This window comes from Oncorhynchus nerka, linkage group LG16 (assembly GCF_034236695.1).
Source record: "Oncorhynchus nerka isolate Pitt River linkage group LG16, Oner_Uvic_2.0, whole genome shotgun sequence".
In the NCBI taxonomy this organism is placed as follows: domain Eukaryota; kingdom Metazoa; phylum Chordata; class Actinopteri; order Salmoniformes; family Salmonidae; genus Oncorhynchus; species Oncorhynchus nerka.
In genome coordinates this window covers 35,145,081-35,165,796 of record NC_088411.1, presented here as the reverse complement: position 1 = coordinate 35,165,796, position 20,716 = coordinate 35,145,081, and the positions used below count along the sequence as shown (strand labels likewise).

At 40.5% G+C, this 20,716-nt stretch overlaps 1 protein-coding gene across 2 annotated transcripts in view; it reads right to left on the bottom strand.

Annotated features, from left to right (window-relative positions):
• The window catches only part of LOC115144420 (ribosomal protein S6 kinase alpha-2), a 42,736-nt gene extending 23,977 nt beyond the window's left edge, over window positions 1-18,759 (bottom strand). Inside the window, exons 1-8 of one of the 2 annotated variants that reach the window (XM_029685461.2) lie at window positions 18,175-18,759; window positions 11,799-11,915; window positions 11,417-11,498; window positions 9,812-9,892; window positions 7,735-7,814; window positions 4,138-4,244; window positions 2,689-2,726; window positions 2,399-2,541 (exon numbers count right to left, since the gene is read on the bottom strand). In XM_029685461.2, the coding sequence (XP_029541321.2) occupies window positions 2,399-2,541; window positions 2,689-2,726; window positions 4,138-4,244; window positions 7,735-7,814; window positions 9,812-9,892; window positions 11,417-11,498; window positions 11,799-11,915; window positions 18,175-18,273 (747 nt within the window). In that variant the 5' untranslated portion in view covers window positions 18,274-18,759. Of the gene's footprint in view, window positions 1-2,398; window positions 2,542-2,688; window positions 2,727-4,137; window positions 4,245-7,734; window positions 7,815-9,811; window positions 9,893-11,416; window positions 11,499-11,798; window positions 11,964-18,174 lie in introns of those variants that run through there. The other variant, XM_065002647.1, reaches the window with a different exon arrangement.
• Window positions 18,760-20,716: the final 1,957 nt, after the last annotated feature.

Below are 20,716 nucleotides of genomic sequence, written 5' to 3'. Positions count from 1 at the left end.
ATCAATGATGTAACTCTTGCTGCTGGTGATTCTCTGATCCACCTCTACACAGACGACATCATTATGTACACTTCTAGCCATTCTTTGAACACTGTTAATAAATCTCCAGATGATCTTCAATGCCGTACAACGCGCCCTCCGTGGCCTCCAACTGCTCTTAAATGCTAGTAAAACTAAATGCATGCTCTTCAACCTATCGCTGCCCACACCCGCCCGCCCGACTAGCATCACTACTCTGGGCGGTTCTGACTTAGAATATGTGGACAACTACAAATACCTAGGTGTCTGGTTAGACTGTAAACTCTCCTTCCAGACTCATTAAGCATCTCCAATCCAAAATTAAATCTAGAATTGGCTTCCTATTCCATAACAAAGCCGCCTTCACTCATGCTGCTAAACATACCCTCGTAAAACTGACCATCCTACCGATCCTTGACTTCCGCGATGTCATTCACAAAATAGCCTCCAACACTCTACTCAGCCAATTGGATGTAGTCTATCACAGTGCCATCCGTTTTGTCACCAAACCCACCACTGCAACCTGTATGCTCTCGTTGGCTGACCCTCACTACATATTCATCTCCAATCCCACTGGCTCCAGCTCATCTATAAGTCTTTGCTAGGTAAAGTCCCACCTTATCTCAGCTCACTGGTCACCATAGCAACACCCACCCGTAGTACATGCTCCAGCAGGTATATTTCACTGGTCACCCCCAAAGCCAACTCCTCCTTTGGCCGCCTTCCCTTCCAGTTCTCTGCTGCCAGTGACTGGAACGAATTGCAAAAATCATTGAAGCTGGAGACTTATATCTCCATCACTAACTTTAAGCATCAGCTGTCAGAGCAGCTTACCAATCACTGCAGCTGCACACAGCCCACCTGTAAGTAGCCCACTCAACTACCTCATCCCCTTATTGTTATTTATTTTTTGCTTATTTGCACCCCAGTATCTCTACTTGTACATCATTATCTGCACATCTATCACTCTAGTGTTAATGCTAAATTGTAATTATTTCGCCACTATGGAATATATTTATTGCCTTACCTCCCTAATCTTACTACATTTGCACACACTGTATATATATATTTATAGTGTGTTATTGACTGTATGTTTGTTTATCCCATGTGTAACTCTGTGTTGTTGTTTTTGCCACACTGCTTTGCTTTATCTTGGCCAGGTCGCAGTTGTAAATTAGTACTTGTTCTCAACTGGCCTACCTGGTTAAATAAAGGTGAAATAAATCAAAAATAAAAGATTTAGAGTTGAAATGTATTCATGTTTGATTTTGCATCCCAGTATTACACATCACAGAAGATTGAAATATAACAAAACCGATTGATATAAAAACACCGGATTTGACTGTTTAAAAAATAATAATGTTTATTTATTATGGGATAATGAAAAGGATGATTAACATTCCACCCATGAGACCACTAGAGGGCGATTTGGTCATTTGACCGCAGCTACAGGTAGTTGAGTTTATGTGTGGATTAGTGAGCAGCAACCTGATTATACCATGTCTGGCTCTATTCAATCCGCATTCATCTTGTAATTTAAGAGGACTGAAGAGATGAATGTATGACGTATTAGTAGTGGACTACTACCATACCCATATGCATAGTCATTATTATGCATCTTTTGTGTGATGCATTAAGATCCACATTTGGAGTATACAGATGTACTATCTTAATTTGACCAGTTTCCCACAGCAGGAATACAATCCTGCAGCAACACGATATGTGAATTATTATGTGGATTATAATTAATGGGAAGTAGAAAGCAAGTATGAGGGCTTGCGCACAGGCTACAACGAAAGGCGGCCAGTGCGTTGGAGAGAACATATCTGTAAAGAGTTCAAAGAGTACTCATACTCAAAACCACGAGGAGGAATACCCCAAGGAAGCCAAGATGCAAAAGTAATATCATTAATTTAATCTATGCTCAAAAAAATACAAAAAGTGAAAAGGCAAAGTGCTAATACAAAATGAAAAAGAACAGTTATTTATTTAAGGTTTTGAGGTCGATTATAATTAATGTATATTTTTTTATAGGATTGATACATTTTTCGTTAGGGCAAATCAAGTCTAAAATGTGGAAATCAAGTCTAAAAAGTGGAAATTACAAACTTTAGAAGCCTTTTTAAACCTGGAAAACACTACAAATTTGCAGTTCCTGCTGTGAAGGAGAATTTTCTGCAACAACAAAGTGATCAAATTAAGATACCACATCTGGTCGTACAGGCTGTATGCGTAGTGCTACGTCCACATACTGGATGCAAGCATAATTTTACTATATTAAACTCTGCCCTGGAGATTGTGTTGCAGCAACATTGTAGCCAACCAATAGCTATAGTATGTGTGTAATGCATTATCAAAAGAAAGGGAGGGAGGTCCATACCATTAAGACGCCAAATGACCACCAGTCAGCACTCTGTGTATGTCCTCTTCTGTTGACCACCTCAGGGGCCATGTACTCTATCGTCCCGCAGAAGGAGTACGCTCGCTTGTCTTGGTCTGTTGCCTCTTTACTCAGCCCGAAATCTAAAACACAAAGGGACTGATGTTAAAGACGGCGGAAAACGGCCACCAGCAATGGGCTTAATGTATTCAATGTAGAGGAGAGACAACTGCTATTCCAAGGGACTACTAACGCTACTAATCTCTTTTCAAAACAGTTTTTAGTCACACCTGTAATCTTAATGTGGCCCTCCTCGTCAAGAAGGATACTGTAGAGGGAAGGAATGTCACATCAATATACAGTATATCTGTATAATAGAAAGACTGTATATAAAATCTTTACACCTCTCTGCACAGTACATGTCACCCACACATTTATTGAGTGTTTGTTTGTTAGAACAAATGGATTTGTGCACAGCACACTGTGCCCTTGGGTTGCTGTCATTAATCATCAACAGTAAATCTGGGAATAGCTTGCCCTTCAAAAAATGCAGCCCACTGCAAATCCACTGTGGCTCAGTTGGTAGAGCATGGTGCTTGCAATGCCAAGGTTGTGGGTTCAATTCCCATGGAGGACCAGTATCGGGAAAAATCTATGCACTTGCTACTGTAACTCGCTCTGGGTAAGAGTATGTACCAATGAAATATATTTTTGTAAATAAAATGAAACCTGTAAAGACGCGACACCTTCACGCATGAATTATTCCCATTGGAAAGGGAAATCAAGGAGCAGGCCGAGAGCTCTTTATTTCCTCTCATCAAATCCCCCTGAGAGCCAATTTACTAGTCCTGCATTCCACATTGTTAACATTGTTAACATGAAAAATAGAGGTTGATGGAAATGTGGACACTTTTCACATCTCAGGGGCCTAAATGTTTCCTTGACTGATACATTTGGAGGTCATCAAACGTTTCCATCAACTGTACAAGCCCTCTGATAGCACTTTCAGAATAAACAGGATGTGCTCACGGAAAAGACAGACAGATGCTGCCTTGATTGCACCAGAGACATGTAGATGTTTTGATAGGCACGGAGAAGACAGACAGATGCTGCCTTGATTGCACCAGAGACATGTAGATGTTTTGATAGGCACGGAGAAGACAGACAGATGCTGCCTTGATTGCACCAGAGACATGTAGATGTTTTGATAGGCACGGAGAAGACAGACAGATGCTGCCTTGATTGCACCAGAGACATGTAGATGTTTTGATAGGCACGGAGAAGACAGACAGATGCTGCCTTGATTGCACCAGAGACATGTAGATGTTTTGATAGGCACGGACAAGACAGCAACACAGAGCAGCAACCTTGTTTGAGCTCCTGGATCAGTATTATATGATATCAAATCAGACAGCGCTCCAGTAATCCAATGCAATTATGTGCTTGGTCATTCCCAATCAGAATATTCATAAATCTCTGAGATGAAGAAACATGCATACATGCATTCACATGCATAAAAACAGTACAATATATGCCATTTAGCAGATACTTTTATCCAAAGCAACTTACAGTCATGTGTGCATACACTTTAGGTATGGCTCAACACAGCAGGAATCGAATCCACAACCCTTGCAAGCACCACGCTCTACCAACTGCGCCAGACAGGACCACAAAGGTTGTCTTTGAACAGAGAAGTAGTCTATGGCACTGTACAGTCAGTGGGTGTACAAGTGTTTTACTTCTCTGGTTTGAGGTCTCTGTAGATGATGCCCAGACTGTGAAGGTGATCTAAGGCCAAGGCCAGCTCAGCCAGATAGAACTTCACATCCTCTTCAGTAAACATCACCTGCAAATGGACAAAGGAGAAAGACTACCAGTGACAGTCCATGAGTCATTGACAATATGCAAACAGTACACACGTGATATATGATTGTGAACATGAAAGATCATCTTTTTAAAACCTAAGAGTAGCCTACATTGAAGTGTTTTGGATGTATGTGTTTTAAACAGATCAAATTTAACAGAGTGTTTTCCATTATTCCAATGTCAGGTAGCCTGAGCAAAACAAGAGCACTAGCCACAGATTGAACTCATATTGAAACTCATTAACTTGATCACAAAGCCAGCTGCTTGGAACCTCACACAAAATATTTGCATTTAGGATGTCATAGAACCTTTGCCAAAGTTTCCTCAGTCAGAGCATGGGATTGTTGACTTCTCTCCTTGTTTACTACAGAGCTCATTTTAGCCACAGTAAGATTGATTTAGCTCCCAAATAGAATTTGTTTGGGGAATAAACCCTGCGGTGCCAAGGAGAAAATTGAATTGCCGTTAAAGTAACAAGATCCCGCCAGCACCCGTGCATCTGCTAGCTGCTCCAGATGACTGATTCCAAGACCAGCAGTAATTCATTCACATCTCAATTCCCACATGTCTCTCTGCACAGTAGAGCACATTTAAATCCAAAGAGACAAATTGTTTACAGATTAAGTTAAACTTTATTCCAGTTGTTATCATTTACAGAATTGGTAGTAGTCACGATGACACAGCAGAGGCAGTCGCTTTAGGAAGCATGGGTGAATGGATGAATGCATTTACAAAGTTGGTGGTCTATTATCCGGGCGGCAGGTTGTTTTTGTTCTGCAATAATAATCTCCATCCCCTTAATCATGTGGTAAAACTCCCCTCAAGTACCCCAACAGTTCATTATATATGATCTGTTCCAGTAGGCCTACTAGCACACACCATTCAACCAATCAGGGGCTTGATGATCAGTTGACCAGGTGGATCAGGTGTGCCAGTTGGAAATGAACAAATAAGTAGAATGGCTGGGGGTACTCTAGGAGAGGTTTGGAAATATGAGTCACTGAATCGATAGTAAGATAAGCAAGGAAGCAAAATAAAGAAAATGCTTGTTTTTCCTCCAGTCCATCACAGGCATTGTTATCTATAATGTATTCATAATAGCGGTATTATTATATGGGCTAGTGTAGGGGTGGGCAATCATTTTGACTTGTGGGCCACATTGGGATTTTGAAATTCAATGGAGGGCTGCACATTGTTTTTAGGACCGATTTGTTTGTCCAAATCAATTTGTAGGCCAGAAAAAGGGTAGTTATTTGAAAATATATCGGTCCATTTCTACACACGTTCTATCTAGTTGTAGACCTTAACGTGTGGCCTGGAGTGTTTTGAACCCCCCCAAATATATATATATATTTTTATATATATATATATAAAAAATACTCACACTCGCCAGTTTGAATTGGCTCGCGGGCCATGGTTTGACTATCCCTGGGTTAGTGGATGGATTCAGGAGTAATGAATCAACAGAACAGAGGAGATATTGTAATCTGACTGATAGGGACAGAGGTTGTTTCTGCGGTGAGGTGTGGCCCACTGGTGCAAACAGGCAATTAAGTTGAGTGAAAGAGCATGAGAAATGTCAAGATTAAAGGACTGGTCAAAAATAATAATAATAAACCTGGGTTGCTCACTTGAAAACACTACACTGTTTATTACTGAAGTTCTTCTTTCAGCTCACTCTGTAAACAGTACATGGACATTCAGAGATGCTGAATAGCAAGATTAAAGCAAGGCCAATTAAGGCAAAACCAATATCATTCAGAGTGTGTTTGGACCCAATCATAGAGGCGGCAGGTAGCCTAGTGGTTAGAGCTTTGGGCCAGTTACCGAAAGGTTGCTGGATTGAATCACCGAGCTGACAATGTAAAAATGTGTTGTTCTGCCCCTGAACAAGGTAGGTAACCTACTTACTGTTCCCTGGTTGGCTGTCATTGTAAATAAGAATTTGTTCTTAACTGAATTGCCTAGTTAAATAAAGCTAAAAAAATCACCAGCCCATTCATTATTAAACACACACATTGACCAGGCTACTGATCACTGGGGGAAAGATGAAGCTACAACTGGAAATATACTATACCTATTCAATCACAGCGACATGTGCACCTATTCAATCACAGCGACATGTGCACCTATTCAATCACAGCGACATGTGCACCTATTCAATCACAGCGACATGTGCACCTATTCAATCACAGCGACATGTGCACCTATTCAATCACAGCGACATGTGCACCTCTTCAATCACAGCGACATGTGCACCTCTTCAATCACAGCGACATGTGCACCTATTCAATCACAGCGACATGTGCACCTCTTCAATCACAGCGACATGTGCACCTATTCAATCACAGCGACATGTGCACCTATTCAATCACAGCGACATGTGCACCTCTTCAATCACAGCGACATGTGCACCTATTCAATCACAGCGACATGTGCACCTCTTCAATCACAGCGACATGTGCACCTATTCAATCACAGCGACATGTGCACCTCTTCAATCACAGCGACATGTGCACCTATTCAATCACAGCGACATGTGCATCTATTCAATCACAGCGACATGTGCACCTCTTCAATCACAGCGACATGTGCACCTCTTCAATCACAGCGACATGTGCACCTATTCAATCACAGCGACATGTGCACCTATTCAATCACAGCGACATGTGCACCTATTCAATCACAGCGACATGTGCACCTCTTCAATCACAGCGACATGTGCACCAAGAGACTTAGCATTCTAAATGTGCCCAAGTCAATTGGAGATTGATTGTGTGAACTGATTGCGTGAAATTTGATTAATGATGCAATAATTATAATCAATTATATTATAATCAGAGCGCTGCTGCTTTCTTGAAGCAACCTTTTAGGATTTGCTGTGGTGGCCGTCTGCAAAGTTGTTTCCGCGGGAAGCAAAAAGTCAAAATTACCATGACACAAGCTTAATTAAATGTAAAAGGCTTTGAAAATAAAATGATTGCGGTATGCTCAGTGTTCAGTTGACATTTCACAGAGATACTCTTGTTTTTGTCAGAACTCTTCTAAAAAGAACAGGAGTTTTGCATTAATATGAAAACTGTATACTAAAATATGAAAATACCATGTCATGTCTCAAAATCGATATATATCCTACTTCTATATTGTTTTATGCCCTCCGGATTTAAGAAGAAAGATGACGAGTTCAACTGTGAGCCTGTCAGTTAGCCTTAATTCTCGCACAGCATCCAGCCAAGCTGTGACTATAATGTGGCCTCCATTCATTTAGTCATCCTAATATTGGCCATCCTACAAGGGTAACAACTCTAATAACTTTTCAACGGATTATGATAGAGACATTGTTTTTTTTACCCATTGGTCAAAGGGTGTTTTTGATTGGACACAATACATCATGTGGTGATTGAATGTATTAATAAAACAGTGAATTAGGGAGCAGTAAGCCCTCACAGTGACTAACATGACTGACTGACCTCTTTGGAAAGCCGTGTGAAGAGGTCTCCCCCTCGGAGGAAGTCTAGAATCAGATACAACTTCCCTTCCGTCTGAAAGGCTGGGCCAAAACAACATCACAATGGTCACTCAACACATATTATCCTTCGCTACATTACATGGAATAAAAGGAAAACACTCTAAATGTGAATCAGACTTTTGTGAGAGGTTGTACTGCTTCAAGGCATGCGTGGCAAGGGAAATCTTTCTTTCTTGGTCTAATTATGAGATAAACATGTAAATAGAAAAACAGATATGGTCTCCTCTAGTATTGCTTTTATTTGGCTTGTTGAGTGCATCTGTTTGCCAGGGGCTGCTGTGGCAATACTATGTTTACCAGAGGCTGCTGTGGCAATACTCAGAGCAATACTCTCTGTTTACCAGGGGCTGCTGTGGAATTACTCAGAGCAATACTCTCTGTTTACCAGGGGCTGCTGTGGTCAGAGCAATAATAGGGGCTTCTGTGGCTCAGAGCAATACTCTGTTTACCAGGGGCTGCTGTGGCAATACTCAGAGCAATACTCTCTGTTTACCAGGGGCTGCTGTGGAATTATTCAGAGCAATACTCTCTGTTTACCAGGGGCTGCTGTGGAATTACTCAGAGCAATACTCTCTGTTTACCAGGGGCTGCTGTGGAATTACTCAGAGCAATACTCTCTGTTTACCAGGGGCTGCTGTGGAATTACTCAGAGCAATACTCTCTGTCAGGGGCTGCTGTGGCAATACTCAGAGCAATACTCTCTGTTTACCAGGGGCTGCTGTGGCAATACTCAGAGCAATACTCTCTGTTTACCAGGGGCTGCTATGGAATTAATCAGAGCAATACTCTCTGTTTACCAGGGGCTGCTGTAGAATGACTCAGAGCAATACTCTCTGTTTACCAGGGGCTGCTGTGGGAATACTCAGAGCAATACTCTCTGTTTACCAGGGGCTGCTGTGGAATTACTCAGAGCAATACTCTCTGTCAGGGGCTGCTGTGGCAATACTCAGAGCAATACTCTCTGTTTACCAGGGGCTTCTGTGGCAATACTCAGAACAATACTCTCTGTTTACCATGGGCTGCTGTGGGATTACTCAGAGCAATACTCTCTGTTTACCAGGGGCTGCTGTGGCAATACTGTGTTTACCAGAGGCTGATGTGGCAATACTCAGAGTAATACTCTCTGTTTACCAGGGGCTGCTGTGGAATTACTCAGAGCAATACTCTCTGTTTACCAAGGGCTGTTGTGGCAATACTCAGAGCAATACTCTCTGTTTACGAGGGGCTGCTGTGGAATTACTCAGAGCAATACTCTCTGTTTACCAGGGGCTGCTGTGGAATTAATCAGAGCAATACTCTCTGTTTACCAGGGGCTGCTGTGGAATTACTCAGAGCAATACTCTATGTTTACCAGGGGCTGCTGTGGAATTAATCAGAGCAATACTCTCTGTTTACCAGGGGCTGCTGTGGAATGACTCAGAGCAATACTCTCTGTTTACCAGGGGCTGCTGTGGGAATATTCAGAGCAATACTCTCTGTTTACCAGGGGCTGCTGTGGAATTAATCAGAGCAATACTCTCTGTTTACCAGGGGCTGCTGTGGAATTAATCAGAGCAATACTCTCTGTTTACCAGGGGCTGCTGTGGAATTACTCAGGTAATACTCTCTGTTTACCAGGGGCTGCTGTGGGAATACTCCGAGCAATACTCTCTGTTTACCAGGGGCTGCTGTGGCAATACTCAGAGCATGCTGATAAACAAGGAGGTGAGGGGCTTTGAGATGAGTGACGGCTCTCGCTGTCTGAAGGGCTCCAGACGTCACTGAAATGTTTAGAGAGACGTGCCAAGCTTTATAAAACGCTTGGAGAGTTATTCAATGCAAGATCCAACTACATTTAATATCAAAATATGTTTCTGCCTGATGTCCTACGGCAGACCCATTCTAACATCACCTAAATAAAGACAATCTGGTTACATAATTATTTGCCCATTTTAAAAACAGGGTTTTCAGTTTAGACCTGTCAGTGTCTGTTCTATGTATGTGTGCCAGTCAGAACATGGTTGCGTCGATGAGCTCACCGTAATGGAGTTTGACTATGAACGGGTGATTGACTTCAGCCAGAATATCTCTCTCCATTTTGGACCGCACCCGATCCCGGACTGAAAAACAGACAAAGCATATCAAAGTAGTGGTAATGAGTTAAGATACTTGTAGAACTGAATAGATGTTGACGAAAGCTATACTTATTGAAACCCTTACAGTTGGGCCGGTATCCGATGATACTGTATAAAATACCTCAGGTTCGAATTTCTATACTGTCAAAGCTGTTGAAAGTATGAGACCTCCCAACCATGCATGAGTAAGGCATTTCCCTCACTAGTCAGCCACTGATCTGGTCCTGCAGTGGGAACATGGTAGTATAATATAGACAGCTGCTTTCTGCTAATCTATCTGCATTACCTAAGCCTTCTTCCTAGGTCACCTGTGAAATGGAAGTCAGCTACTTCCTGCTAATCTATCTGCATTACCTAAGCCTTCTTCCTAGGTCACCTGTGAAATGGAAGTCAGCTACTTCCTGCTAATCTATCTGCATTACCTAAGCCTTCTTCCTAGGTCACCTGCGAAATGGAAGTCAGCTACTTTCTGCTAATCTATCTGCATTACCTAAGCCTTCTTCCTAGGTCACCTGTGAAATGGAAGTCAGCTACTTCCTGCTAATCTATCTGCATTACCTAAGCCTTCTTCCTAGGTCACCTGTGAAATGGAAGTCAGCTACTAATCTATCTGCATTACCTAAGGTCTGTGAAATGGAAGTATCTGCATTACCTAAGCCTTCTTCCTAGGTCACCTGTGAAATGGAAGTCAGCTACTTCCTGCTAATCTATCTGCATTACCTAAGCCTTCTTCCTAGGTCACCTGCGAAATGGAAGTCAGCTACTTCCTTATGAATTATTTTGTGTTAAAATCGTAACACTGGAAGCCTCCCTTCAATCACCTGTACTGCAATGCAGAATATTATGCCAGTTTCCTCTTGCAATGGCTCTCTGCCTTGCAGTGAGGACACTCCTGCAGCTGTGCCTGTATTATGTAAGCAAGGAGGACATCATCTCAATTTCCTGAGACAGGGACAAAAGGCTACATTTCATTTTTTAGAGCTGATTTAAAAAAGTAATGTTTTTGACTGAGATTTGTTGAGTATAGGAAACATAATATATATTTTCTTACTTATGTAGAAAAAACAGTTTGTCTGGATCGGGACTTCGATCATGTCTGTTTACTGTAATAATCAATCATTTTGGTCATGCTCTTATCCAAAGCGACTTACAGGAGCAATTAAGGTTAAATGCCTTGCTCAATGGCACATCGGCAGATGTTTCACCTAGTTGGCTCAGGGATTCGAACCAGCAACCTTTGTTACTAGCCCAACGCTCTTAACCGCTAGAATCTTCCTGCCCCTGATAATTTTACTATAATAGTCAATCATACCCTGATCATGTCTGTTTACTGCAATAATCAATCATACCCTGATCATTTTACTATAATAGTCAATCATACCCTGATCATGTCTGTTTACTGCAATAATCAATCATACCCCGATGATGTATGTTTAATGTAATAATCGATCTTAGCTAGCTTGGGCTGATGAAAAACATACAACTCTTCGACAGTATCATAATAAGTACCTTTTAGTGTTGCTTTCCTTAACACTTTCATGGCATAAAGCTGTCCTCTGTCAGAGCCTCTGATTTTTCTCACCAGGAACACCTGTGGATGACATTAATATAAAATCAAATCAAAGTTTATTGGTCGTATACACAGATTTGCAGGTGTTATAGCAGGTGCAGTGAAATGCTTATGTTACTAGCTTCAACAGGGCGGTAGAATGTCTCTCAAATACAATACTAATACACACACCCAAAAATATCTGAAAATCTGATTGCAAAAGTAACAGTAATGCCAGATTGAACACTAGGGGAAAGGGTCACAAATGTACAGTACACATACAACACAGAGTAGGTATAACATACTGTAGATCCAAACACCTTAATCAAGGTATATGCTTACCTTTCCATAGGAGCCTTGGCCTAGCACTTTCAGCAGCTCAAACTGGGATGGGTCTGCCTTTTCAAATCCCTCTTTGGTGTGCTGGCTGATGTCAATCTCTTTCAGAATGCCATCATCCTGCAGGGAAACAAATGGCCCACATATCAAACCAAGCAAGTGATGACAGGAATAGAGAGAACACCCATGTTGTTCCAGAGACACCGGGAGAGCCAGTTAGAGGGATTTAGACAGATGTCCAACCTCGGGAAGTCCCATTTAATCAGAGCCAACAGAGACTAGTCAACTTTAACGATGAATTGAGATGGCACAGCCAGCATCACGAGTAGACCAGAATAACCAGAAGAAACTAGGCATGACTATGAGGATAGAACAGTGCTACCACACTCTCTGCCATTAGTATCCTCAATGTCCACACATAACATAACTGGTAACAATAGGAGGGTTTGAAACAGGTGTTGTAGGCTACCAATCAGAGGGTGACCTTGTCCACAGACCAACTGAGGTATAATAAGAACCAGCCAGTAGTCCATCCTGTTCCCCTCGTGTCAGGGGAGATTAGTGTGAGCACGTTTTGCGTGAGTGGGGCTGTGTGGCTGGCAGTAGAGCGAGCGTTCGGGCTATTAATGCTGTCTTCATGGCGTGCCTCTGAAATGTGCCGACCACAGCATGTGAGAGTCCTGCCCTGACCGTCGCTGATTGATGCAGAATCTGTCACGCTGACACAGCTGAGAGCCTGGTAAAACTGACTTCTCACTCACAGCAAAACAAATACAACAAACAGTCACATAACCCTTTGTATACAATACGTTGTTGGGATGGAATAAAAAGGATGCTTTTCAAATCCACACATGCAGATTTGTCTCTTCTGATGTATGTTAATCTATAGCTTCTCCTCCTCTATACCATGTTGAACAGAGCATTGAATAGGAAGAAAATCATGTATCCTGTGGATTTTCAAGAATCAATGGGTTAAGGATGACCTCTGTGGGGGCTCTAGAAAATAACATCTACTAAATGAAACAATGGGATTACAAATGCTCCCAGTCCATCTGTAGCTATTCAACGTGTCAGTTCCATAGGGACAGTGGGCTTTTCATCCCATCCCTCAACACCTCAACACTCTGCTGTTCAAACTGGAAAAAAAGAACGCAGGTTGCAATTAGTCATGATGCCTTGTGCAAGCAGTGATATCTCACATTAACCAGTACACTATCTATTCATACTAGTTAAAACACCTGTGATTGATTTAGAATAATTGGTAGCAAACTATACAATTTTAGACTACAGAGAATGGCTATTATTATCCTAAAGATCAAACAAACGTTGCGAGGAAGAAAAAGCAACAATAGTCCTACCAATCAGAAAGAAAGCCAGTAAGGATTTGGCCTAGTTCCACATAGCAGTATTTCACACTATTCTAAAATACTGGAACGGAAAAGAATAAAACATCTACCTGTGAGGGGAGTCTACCAGGTAGTACTAGTAGGTTTTTACAGTATCCAATCAGTCGGTTGTTAAATCAGTCTTTTTGAAAATAAACTCTAGTGATGATAATCTTATTGAATCAAAAGTATAAACAACCCTTGTCCGATTACTACTCTTTGCCAATAAACATGGACAACAGCGTGACATGTTGCGTAGTGTATCCTGAATACCACGGTTTGTTATCTGGGTCATCAGCTTATGATGGTGTGTATTTCTAAATAATCCCTTTGACTGTAAAGGTAAACTTGGCAAAATGGCTCAGTTAGTTGGATCATGGTGCTTGCAATACAATAATTGTGGGTATGATTCCTACATGGTCCACATGGATAAAAACATCTGGTAAATGCTTCCGCTCAATAGTTTCTTGGTAGTTCTAATGTCAACTCTGATAGCAGCTATAACAGTTTACTATGGCAGACAATCACCATGCATTCCATCCCATTCATGCTGTTTGTAAAGTCTGATCCTCCTACTTAGAAGTAGCCTGCCCTACACTGTGTCAAAGTAGAAATAAAGTTAAATGTTACCACAGCGGTTCATCTCTCCCATTAATAATCTCAGTATAATGGAATAAAACAGTCAAACAGTCCTATGAGTCTCGACCTGACTTAGTACCAGATTCTTCCTCCTTAAGAAAACTCTGACCTCCAGAATCATCCTTCATTTCATGTGCCTGGGTACTTAAAGGTCAAATGTAGACATTTTTATCTCAATTAGAGGTCGACCGATTAATCGGAGTGGCCTATTAATTAGGGCTGATTTCAAGTTTTCATAACAATCGGAAATCGGTATTTTTGGACACCGATTTGGTTTAGTATTTCACTGAAATAATAAACGTGTTGTTTTCGAAATGATAGTTTCCGGATTCGACCATATTAATGACCAAAGGCTCATATTTCTGTGTTATTATGTTATGATTAAGTCTATGATTTGATATTTGATAGAGCAGTCTGACTGAGCAGTGGTAGGCAGCAGCAGGCTTGTAAGCATTCATTCAAACAGCACTTTTGTGTGTTTTGCCAGCAGCTCTTCCCTGTGCTTCAAGCATTGCGCTGTTTATGACTTCAAGCCTATCAACTCCAGAGATTAGGCTGGTGTAACCGATGTGAAATGGCTAGCTAGTTAGCGGGGTGCGAGCTAATAGCATTTCAATCGGTTACGTCACTCGCTCTGAGACTTGGAGTAGTTGTTCCCCTTGCTCAGCAAGGGCCGTGGCTTCTGTGGAGCGATGGGTAACGAAGCTTCGAGAGTGGCTGTTGTCGATGTGTTCCTGGTTCGAGCCCAGGTAGGGGAGAGGAACGGAAGCTATAATGTTACACTGGCAATACTAAAGTGCCTATAAGAACATCCAATAGTCAAAGGTATATGAAATACAAATGGTATAGAGAGAAATAGTCCTATAAATACTAAATTAACTAAAACATCTTACCTTGGAATATTGAAGTTTCATGTTAAAAGGAACCACCAGCCTTCATATGTTCTCATGTTCTGAGCAAGGAACTTAAACGTTTGCTTTTCTATATGGAACATATTGCACTTTTACATTCTTCTCCAACACTTTGTTTTTGCATTATTTAAACCAAATTGAACATGTTTCATTATTTATTTGAGGCTAAATTGATTTTTATTGATGTATTATATTAAGTTAAAATAAGTGTTCATTCACTATTGTTGTAATTGTCATTATTACAAATAAACACGGGGTTTTTTTAATCGGCACCATTTTTTTTTGGGGTCCTCCAATAAATCGGTATCGGCGTTGAAAAATCATAATCGGGCGACCTCTAATCTCAATATCATATCAGTTCTGGGTAAGAATTAAGTACCTTACTGTGGTTGTTTTTAATTGAAATGGTAAAAAAAATATATAAAAAATACTGTACCTTCTTAGCAAAGAGCAATTTCTCAAGTAAGAATTTTGCTAGGACTGTTATGGAGGGGTCTGAGTTGGGAGGGATAACTGAAAACTAGCTGTTATTGGCAAAAAGAGGTTTGGAACGCTTTCTTATTGGTCTATTAACTAATTTACCACCTGGTGATATCACCAGGCAGGCCAAAACTCCTTCCCACCAAAACAGGCTGAAATTTCAGGCAGTCTTTTCAAACAGCTCTAAAAGGACATTGTCATCATTTACCCAAGTTCACAGTATTATTCCAACCTCAGTCTGGAAATATATATAAAACACAGGACAGTCACGTATTTGACTGCACTGGGCCTTTAAAATAGATATGCTAACTGCAATACCTCTTTGGCCTCAATATTGATTGGCGCCATATTTAACTGATTGAGTTGGTCAATGCCACTCATCTGTAAAGACCCTAGTCTCAGGCCTAAACAATATGTTTTCTTAATGACATCTAGCTACAAGGGTGTCTTCAGCCAAATATATATGAATTAAGTATATATTAATAACAATGACAATATAATGAAAATCACTTAGCGATTTGCTAAATAGCATCCATTTCTTGTGCGATTCCTGATACAACCAGGATTACTCATGAGGCAATCATACCTCATGATGTCACGAGCACTGTCATATCTAAATCCATCAGCTATTGTCTCCATATATTTATTTGTATGCACAGTAAGTTAATCATGCTTAGTATGCCTCAGTGTATTGCAGATGATTTCCAGACTGATTAAATGTTTGGTGGAACCTAGTTTGAAATATCATGTCTAGTGTGTAATGTGGATTGAGGTTTTGTACATGATGGTTGAATCAACGTTGTTTCCACAACATTTCAACAAAACAATTATATGTGATTGAAAACCGATTGGATTTGCAAAAAGTCATCAACTTAAGGGAATTTCTTCTTTTTTTTTTACACAATGTTTAACCTAAATCCAATGACATGATGAAATGTTTTGGGTTCACGTTGAATTCACATTAGTTGACAACTCAAACAAATGTAAATCAAAAGTAGACATTGAAATGACGTCTCTGGCCAGTGGGAACATATTATCTCAGAGAGGCTGGTCGGTCTGCACATCTTGTTATGACACAGTCAGAAAGGATTACAAAGAGCCGTCAAAGTGAATCTCATTGCTACTGATAACTGCACACAGACATAGAAGCATTCTGTAACACAAACAGTCACAAGCAGTGACATATCTATAACCCCCAAGCAATGTTTACACCAGGGATGGGCAACTTTGATGGAGGTGGGGACCACAAATACTAAACTCATCATGAGGGGCCACAGTTGCTCACGGGTCTGCGTAACCACACTGAGACTCTTTGACCCTCTTATGAGGTCTTAACTTTGAATTCATTGAGGCAGGTATGTCAACACTGGTCATTTTAACAGCAAGTTACTTGAAAGCTCAGCAAGAAAGGACAAAATTGAATGACAAAGTGTTCACAGCGGTTAGAAACTGTTTCTACAATAAGTAGAAAAAGAGGATAGGAATGCGGTTAAATTGGGATAGAGAACTTGTTTTGTGTATTTGCATGTCAACTTCGCAAAAATGAATTTACATGTAAATTACCATTCAAGTATTTTGTATGGTATTGTATAGTATGGTACAGAGTTCCACTCATAGTAATTTAATAGGATATAGTGTATGTGTTTCCACCACTTTAGAAGTCATCTAACTATGTGAGAATCCCTTGTTGTGCCTTTAATCATCGGCCAACATTCAGCACCATGGACAGTACCGCAATCAACGCAAATGGACAAAAGACTGATTGCAAATTCAGCCCCATGGCCGCTGAACAGCACCGTATCCAGGTAGCTTTGCAATATGGTGAATCAAAAGGTGAAGATTGGATTGGATAGGTGTGTCTATGGATTCCAATTCCCCTTTGTAAATTGTAAAAAACTAGGCCTACAGAATAAAGTGAAGATCATTGAAAACCGGTCTACTGCTCTCTTGGTTTCCTGATTCAATATTTTCCTCCAAATCTAATAAATAATTAATTATTTTAAAGGGTCAATCTGCTGTTAAAACAATAACAATGCGGGTAAACAAGGTATGGATGGAGCTGGAGAAATTTAACCTCTCCCAAATGCATAGATGGGGCTACACATGCAAGGACTGACCATCCATGAGATCAAAATGATACTTTTGATTACAAGTTTATATTTTGGATTCTGATGGGGTTTAACAGTTGAACTAAGCTCATGAGGCAAAATAAGTTATATTCTTCAAGAATCAATAAAAGTAGCCCACATAAAAGTAATAAAAAAATGTCCCTAATAAGCAAATAGGCCTAGCTACACCAAACCCAGAATGCATTAGGCCTATATTAGGCTTAACATTTTTTAAATAAAATGTTTAAAAAAGTAGCTACAAATCAACAGAGCGGGACAGGGAATTTATTCAACAAGCAAAGCAACTTAGTCCATAAAATATAATTTGGCTTGTAATTGTAGAATAGCCTACAGGAAACATACTCAGGTATCATGATTGAATTCATTTTAAGGTAGCTAGGTACAGACAACAACATATCACAGTCATAGTAAGTCAAACGTTCCTTAATAAAGCAGCTATCAGCAAAGTCATTGCTAGTAAGACAAGACAAGTGCAGGTGTTTGTGCAAGAAAGGCGGGAACACCTGTAGGCCTATCTGTCGGATTCAGACTTGTTGTGGCACAGCAATACCAGGCTATACAGAATTCAACATGATTATTTTAGCATGAAAATGTTGCGCCATGGTAGGTTACAAAGCTTGTCAAAATACTGAAATTTCACTGGCAAGTGTAGCCTAATATCATGTCAGGTGTATAACAGCAAAACAACACCTGTAAGGTTCCACAAAACAGCCTACAGCCTTCCACAATATCATTGAGTGACAGCAGTGGCTAAATCACACCATTAGCAAACAATGATTCTACGTTATGGCGCACACACGTGACACAAAATAGCAATACACAACAATATACTAACCTCCAATCTGCAGAGGTTCGAGCTTTTGGACCGTGACTTCTTCCGAAGGTAGACGGAAAACCATCTCCTAACTGTAAATTTCCGCATGTTCGTGTCCATTGCGCCCTGCTTCAGATCTGCATTTCAGATCAGCACTGGCAGTTTATATTTGCTCAATAACTATAGATCAGTAAACAACACAGGGGATTTAGCGTCCTCCCAGTCACTTCTAATCCATACTTCCTATACGGCAGATAAACAGCCACCAGGAAAACCTTTGCGATTTGGTCACCGTTGACACCGCCGCAGTGTCTGTCCTTCCTTACTACCGCGCAATGCTTTGATTTGACAGTGGCATCCAAGCAGCAGTGATTCTGGCGAGTGTCCTCAGCACCCGCCGCTATCTCTTGCGTCCCGCTGAATCAGCACGTGCAGTGAGTGATGCAATGTGAGCGATGGCTCCCTTCCTCCTCCCCAACATTCGGATTCTTCTTTTCGCGCCCAATCAAACAGCACGTTCACCGTTGGTAGTCTAGTAGAAAACTCCCCTTCTCGATCAAGAGAGAGCAGCTAATCCACATGTTCATGTTGGTGGACACTGCAGAGAGCAGCATGCAATGTTGGTATGATGCCCAGTGAAATGCTGAGGTCTCATCTGTCATCATCAGGCATGTTAGGGATGCATGGACCACAGGGGAATGTGTGGTAGTGTTTGTAAAATGGTTATAAGAAGATGATTAGGTTATTAAGAAAAGGCAAACCACGTTTAGGATGCCTGTAATATAACCTGTATGCCCCATGGGTTACATTTAGTTGGTAAATCAGTCAATTGAAATGGATAACCCATTGCATAAAGATGGATCTTGATAGTGTGCATTGATAATCCAAATTGACCTCTGAGGAGTAGTTCATTATATCATGTGCATTAGATTATCAATATGGCAGCCATTAGGCTCCATTAGGCCTACCACCTAACCCCATGACCTAGCCTTTTGGGGGCCCTAAACAAGATTTGGTTGCCCACCCACACACTGTTAGTGGCCCCCCTTTGTCAAGGTGGAGAGAAAAATGTTATACCGTATATTTCCTGCAATTCTACACATTTAGCCATGGGGAGTATATTTTCGTAGCAGTTTTAAAGCAAGCTTTGTGTAATTCTACACATTTACCATGGGGCGGAGAGAAATGTTTGCAATTTTGTTAAAAATGTATTGCAATTCTGCACATTTCTCAAGACTTATATGTCATGTTAATGATATCTGAGTGAGAGTGACTAACACAATCAACGGAACCTTCTGAAGGTCAGGGCCCCTGGGCACCTGCCCTGCATGCCCGGTCAGTATTTGACCATGATTACTACATGTTTAGATAGTGCCTTCAAAAAGTATCCACACCCCTTGAACTTTTCCACTTTTTGTTGTGTTACAGTCTGAATTGAAAAGGGATTCAATTGAGATTGTGTGTCACTGGCCTACACAGAAAACCCAATAAAGTCAAAGTGGAATTATGTTTTTTGAAACTTTTACAAATTAATAAAAAATGAAAAGCTGAAATGTGTATTCAAACCCTTTGTTATGGCAAGCCTAAATAAGTTCAGGAGTAAACATTTGCTTAACAAGTCACATAATAAGCTGCATAGACTCACTCTGTGTGCAATAATAGTGTTTAACATGATTTTTGAATGACTACCTCATCTCTGTACTCCACACATACAGATAATTGTAAGATCCCTCAGTTGAACAGTGAATTTCAAACACAGATTCAACCACAAAGACCAGGTAGGTTTTCCAATGCCTTGCAAGAAGGTTACCTATTGGCAGTGGTGTAAATTATTTAATTAAAAAATACTTTAAAGTACTACTTAAGTAGTTTTTTGGGGTATCTGTACTTTACTTGGCTATTTATATATATTTTTACAACTTTTACTTTACTACATTCCTAAAGAAAATAATGTACTTTTTCCTCCATAAATATTCCATGACAACCAAAAGTACTCGTTACATTTTGAATGCTTAACAGGACAGGAAAATGGTCAAATTCACGCACTTATCAAGATAACATCCCTGGTCATCCCTACTGCCTCTGACTCACTAAACACAAATGCTTTGTTTGTAAATTATGTCTGCATGTTGTAGTGTGACCCTGGCTATCCTTAATTAAAAAATACAATTGTACGTTTTGGTTTGCTTAATATAAGGAATTTCAAATGATTTATACTTTTACTTTTGATAGTTAAGTAAATATATTTTCAAAAATGTACTTAAGTATCATAATTATATTTAAAACCAAATACTTTTACCCAAATGGTATTTTACTGGGTGACTTTCACTTGAGTCATTTTCTATTAAGGTATCTTTACTTTTACTCAAGTATGGCAACCTTTTCCACCACTGCCAATTGGTATATGGGTAAAAAAAGCAGATATTGAATATTCCTTTGAACATGGTGAATTGATTAATTACACTTTGGATGGTGTATCAATACACCATCCACCATCAATACAATAAAGATACAGGCGTCTTTCCTAACTCAGTTGCTGGAGAGGAAGGAAACCACTCAGGGA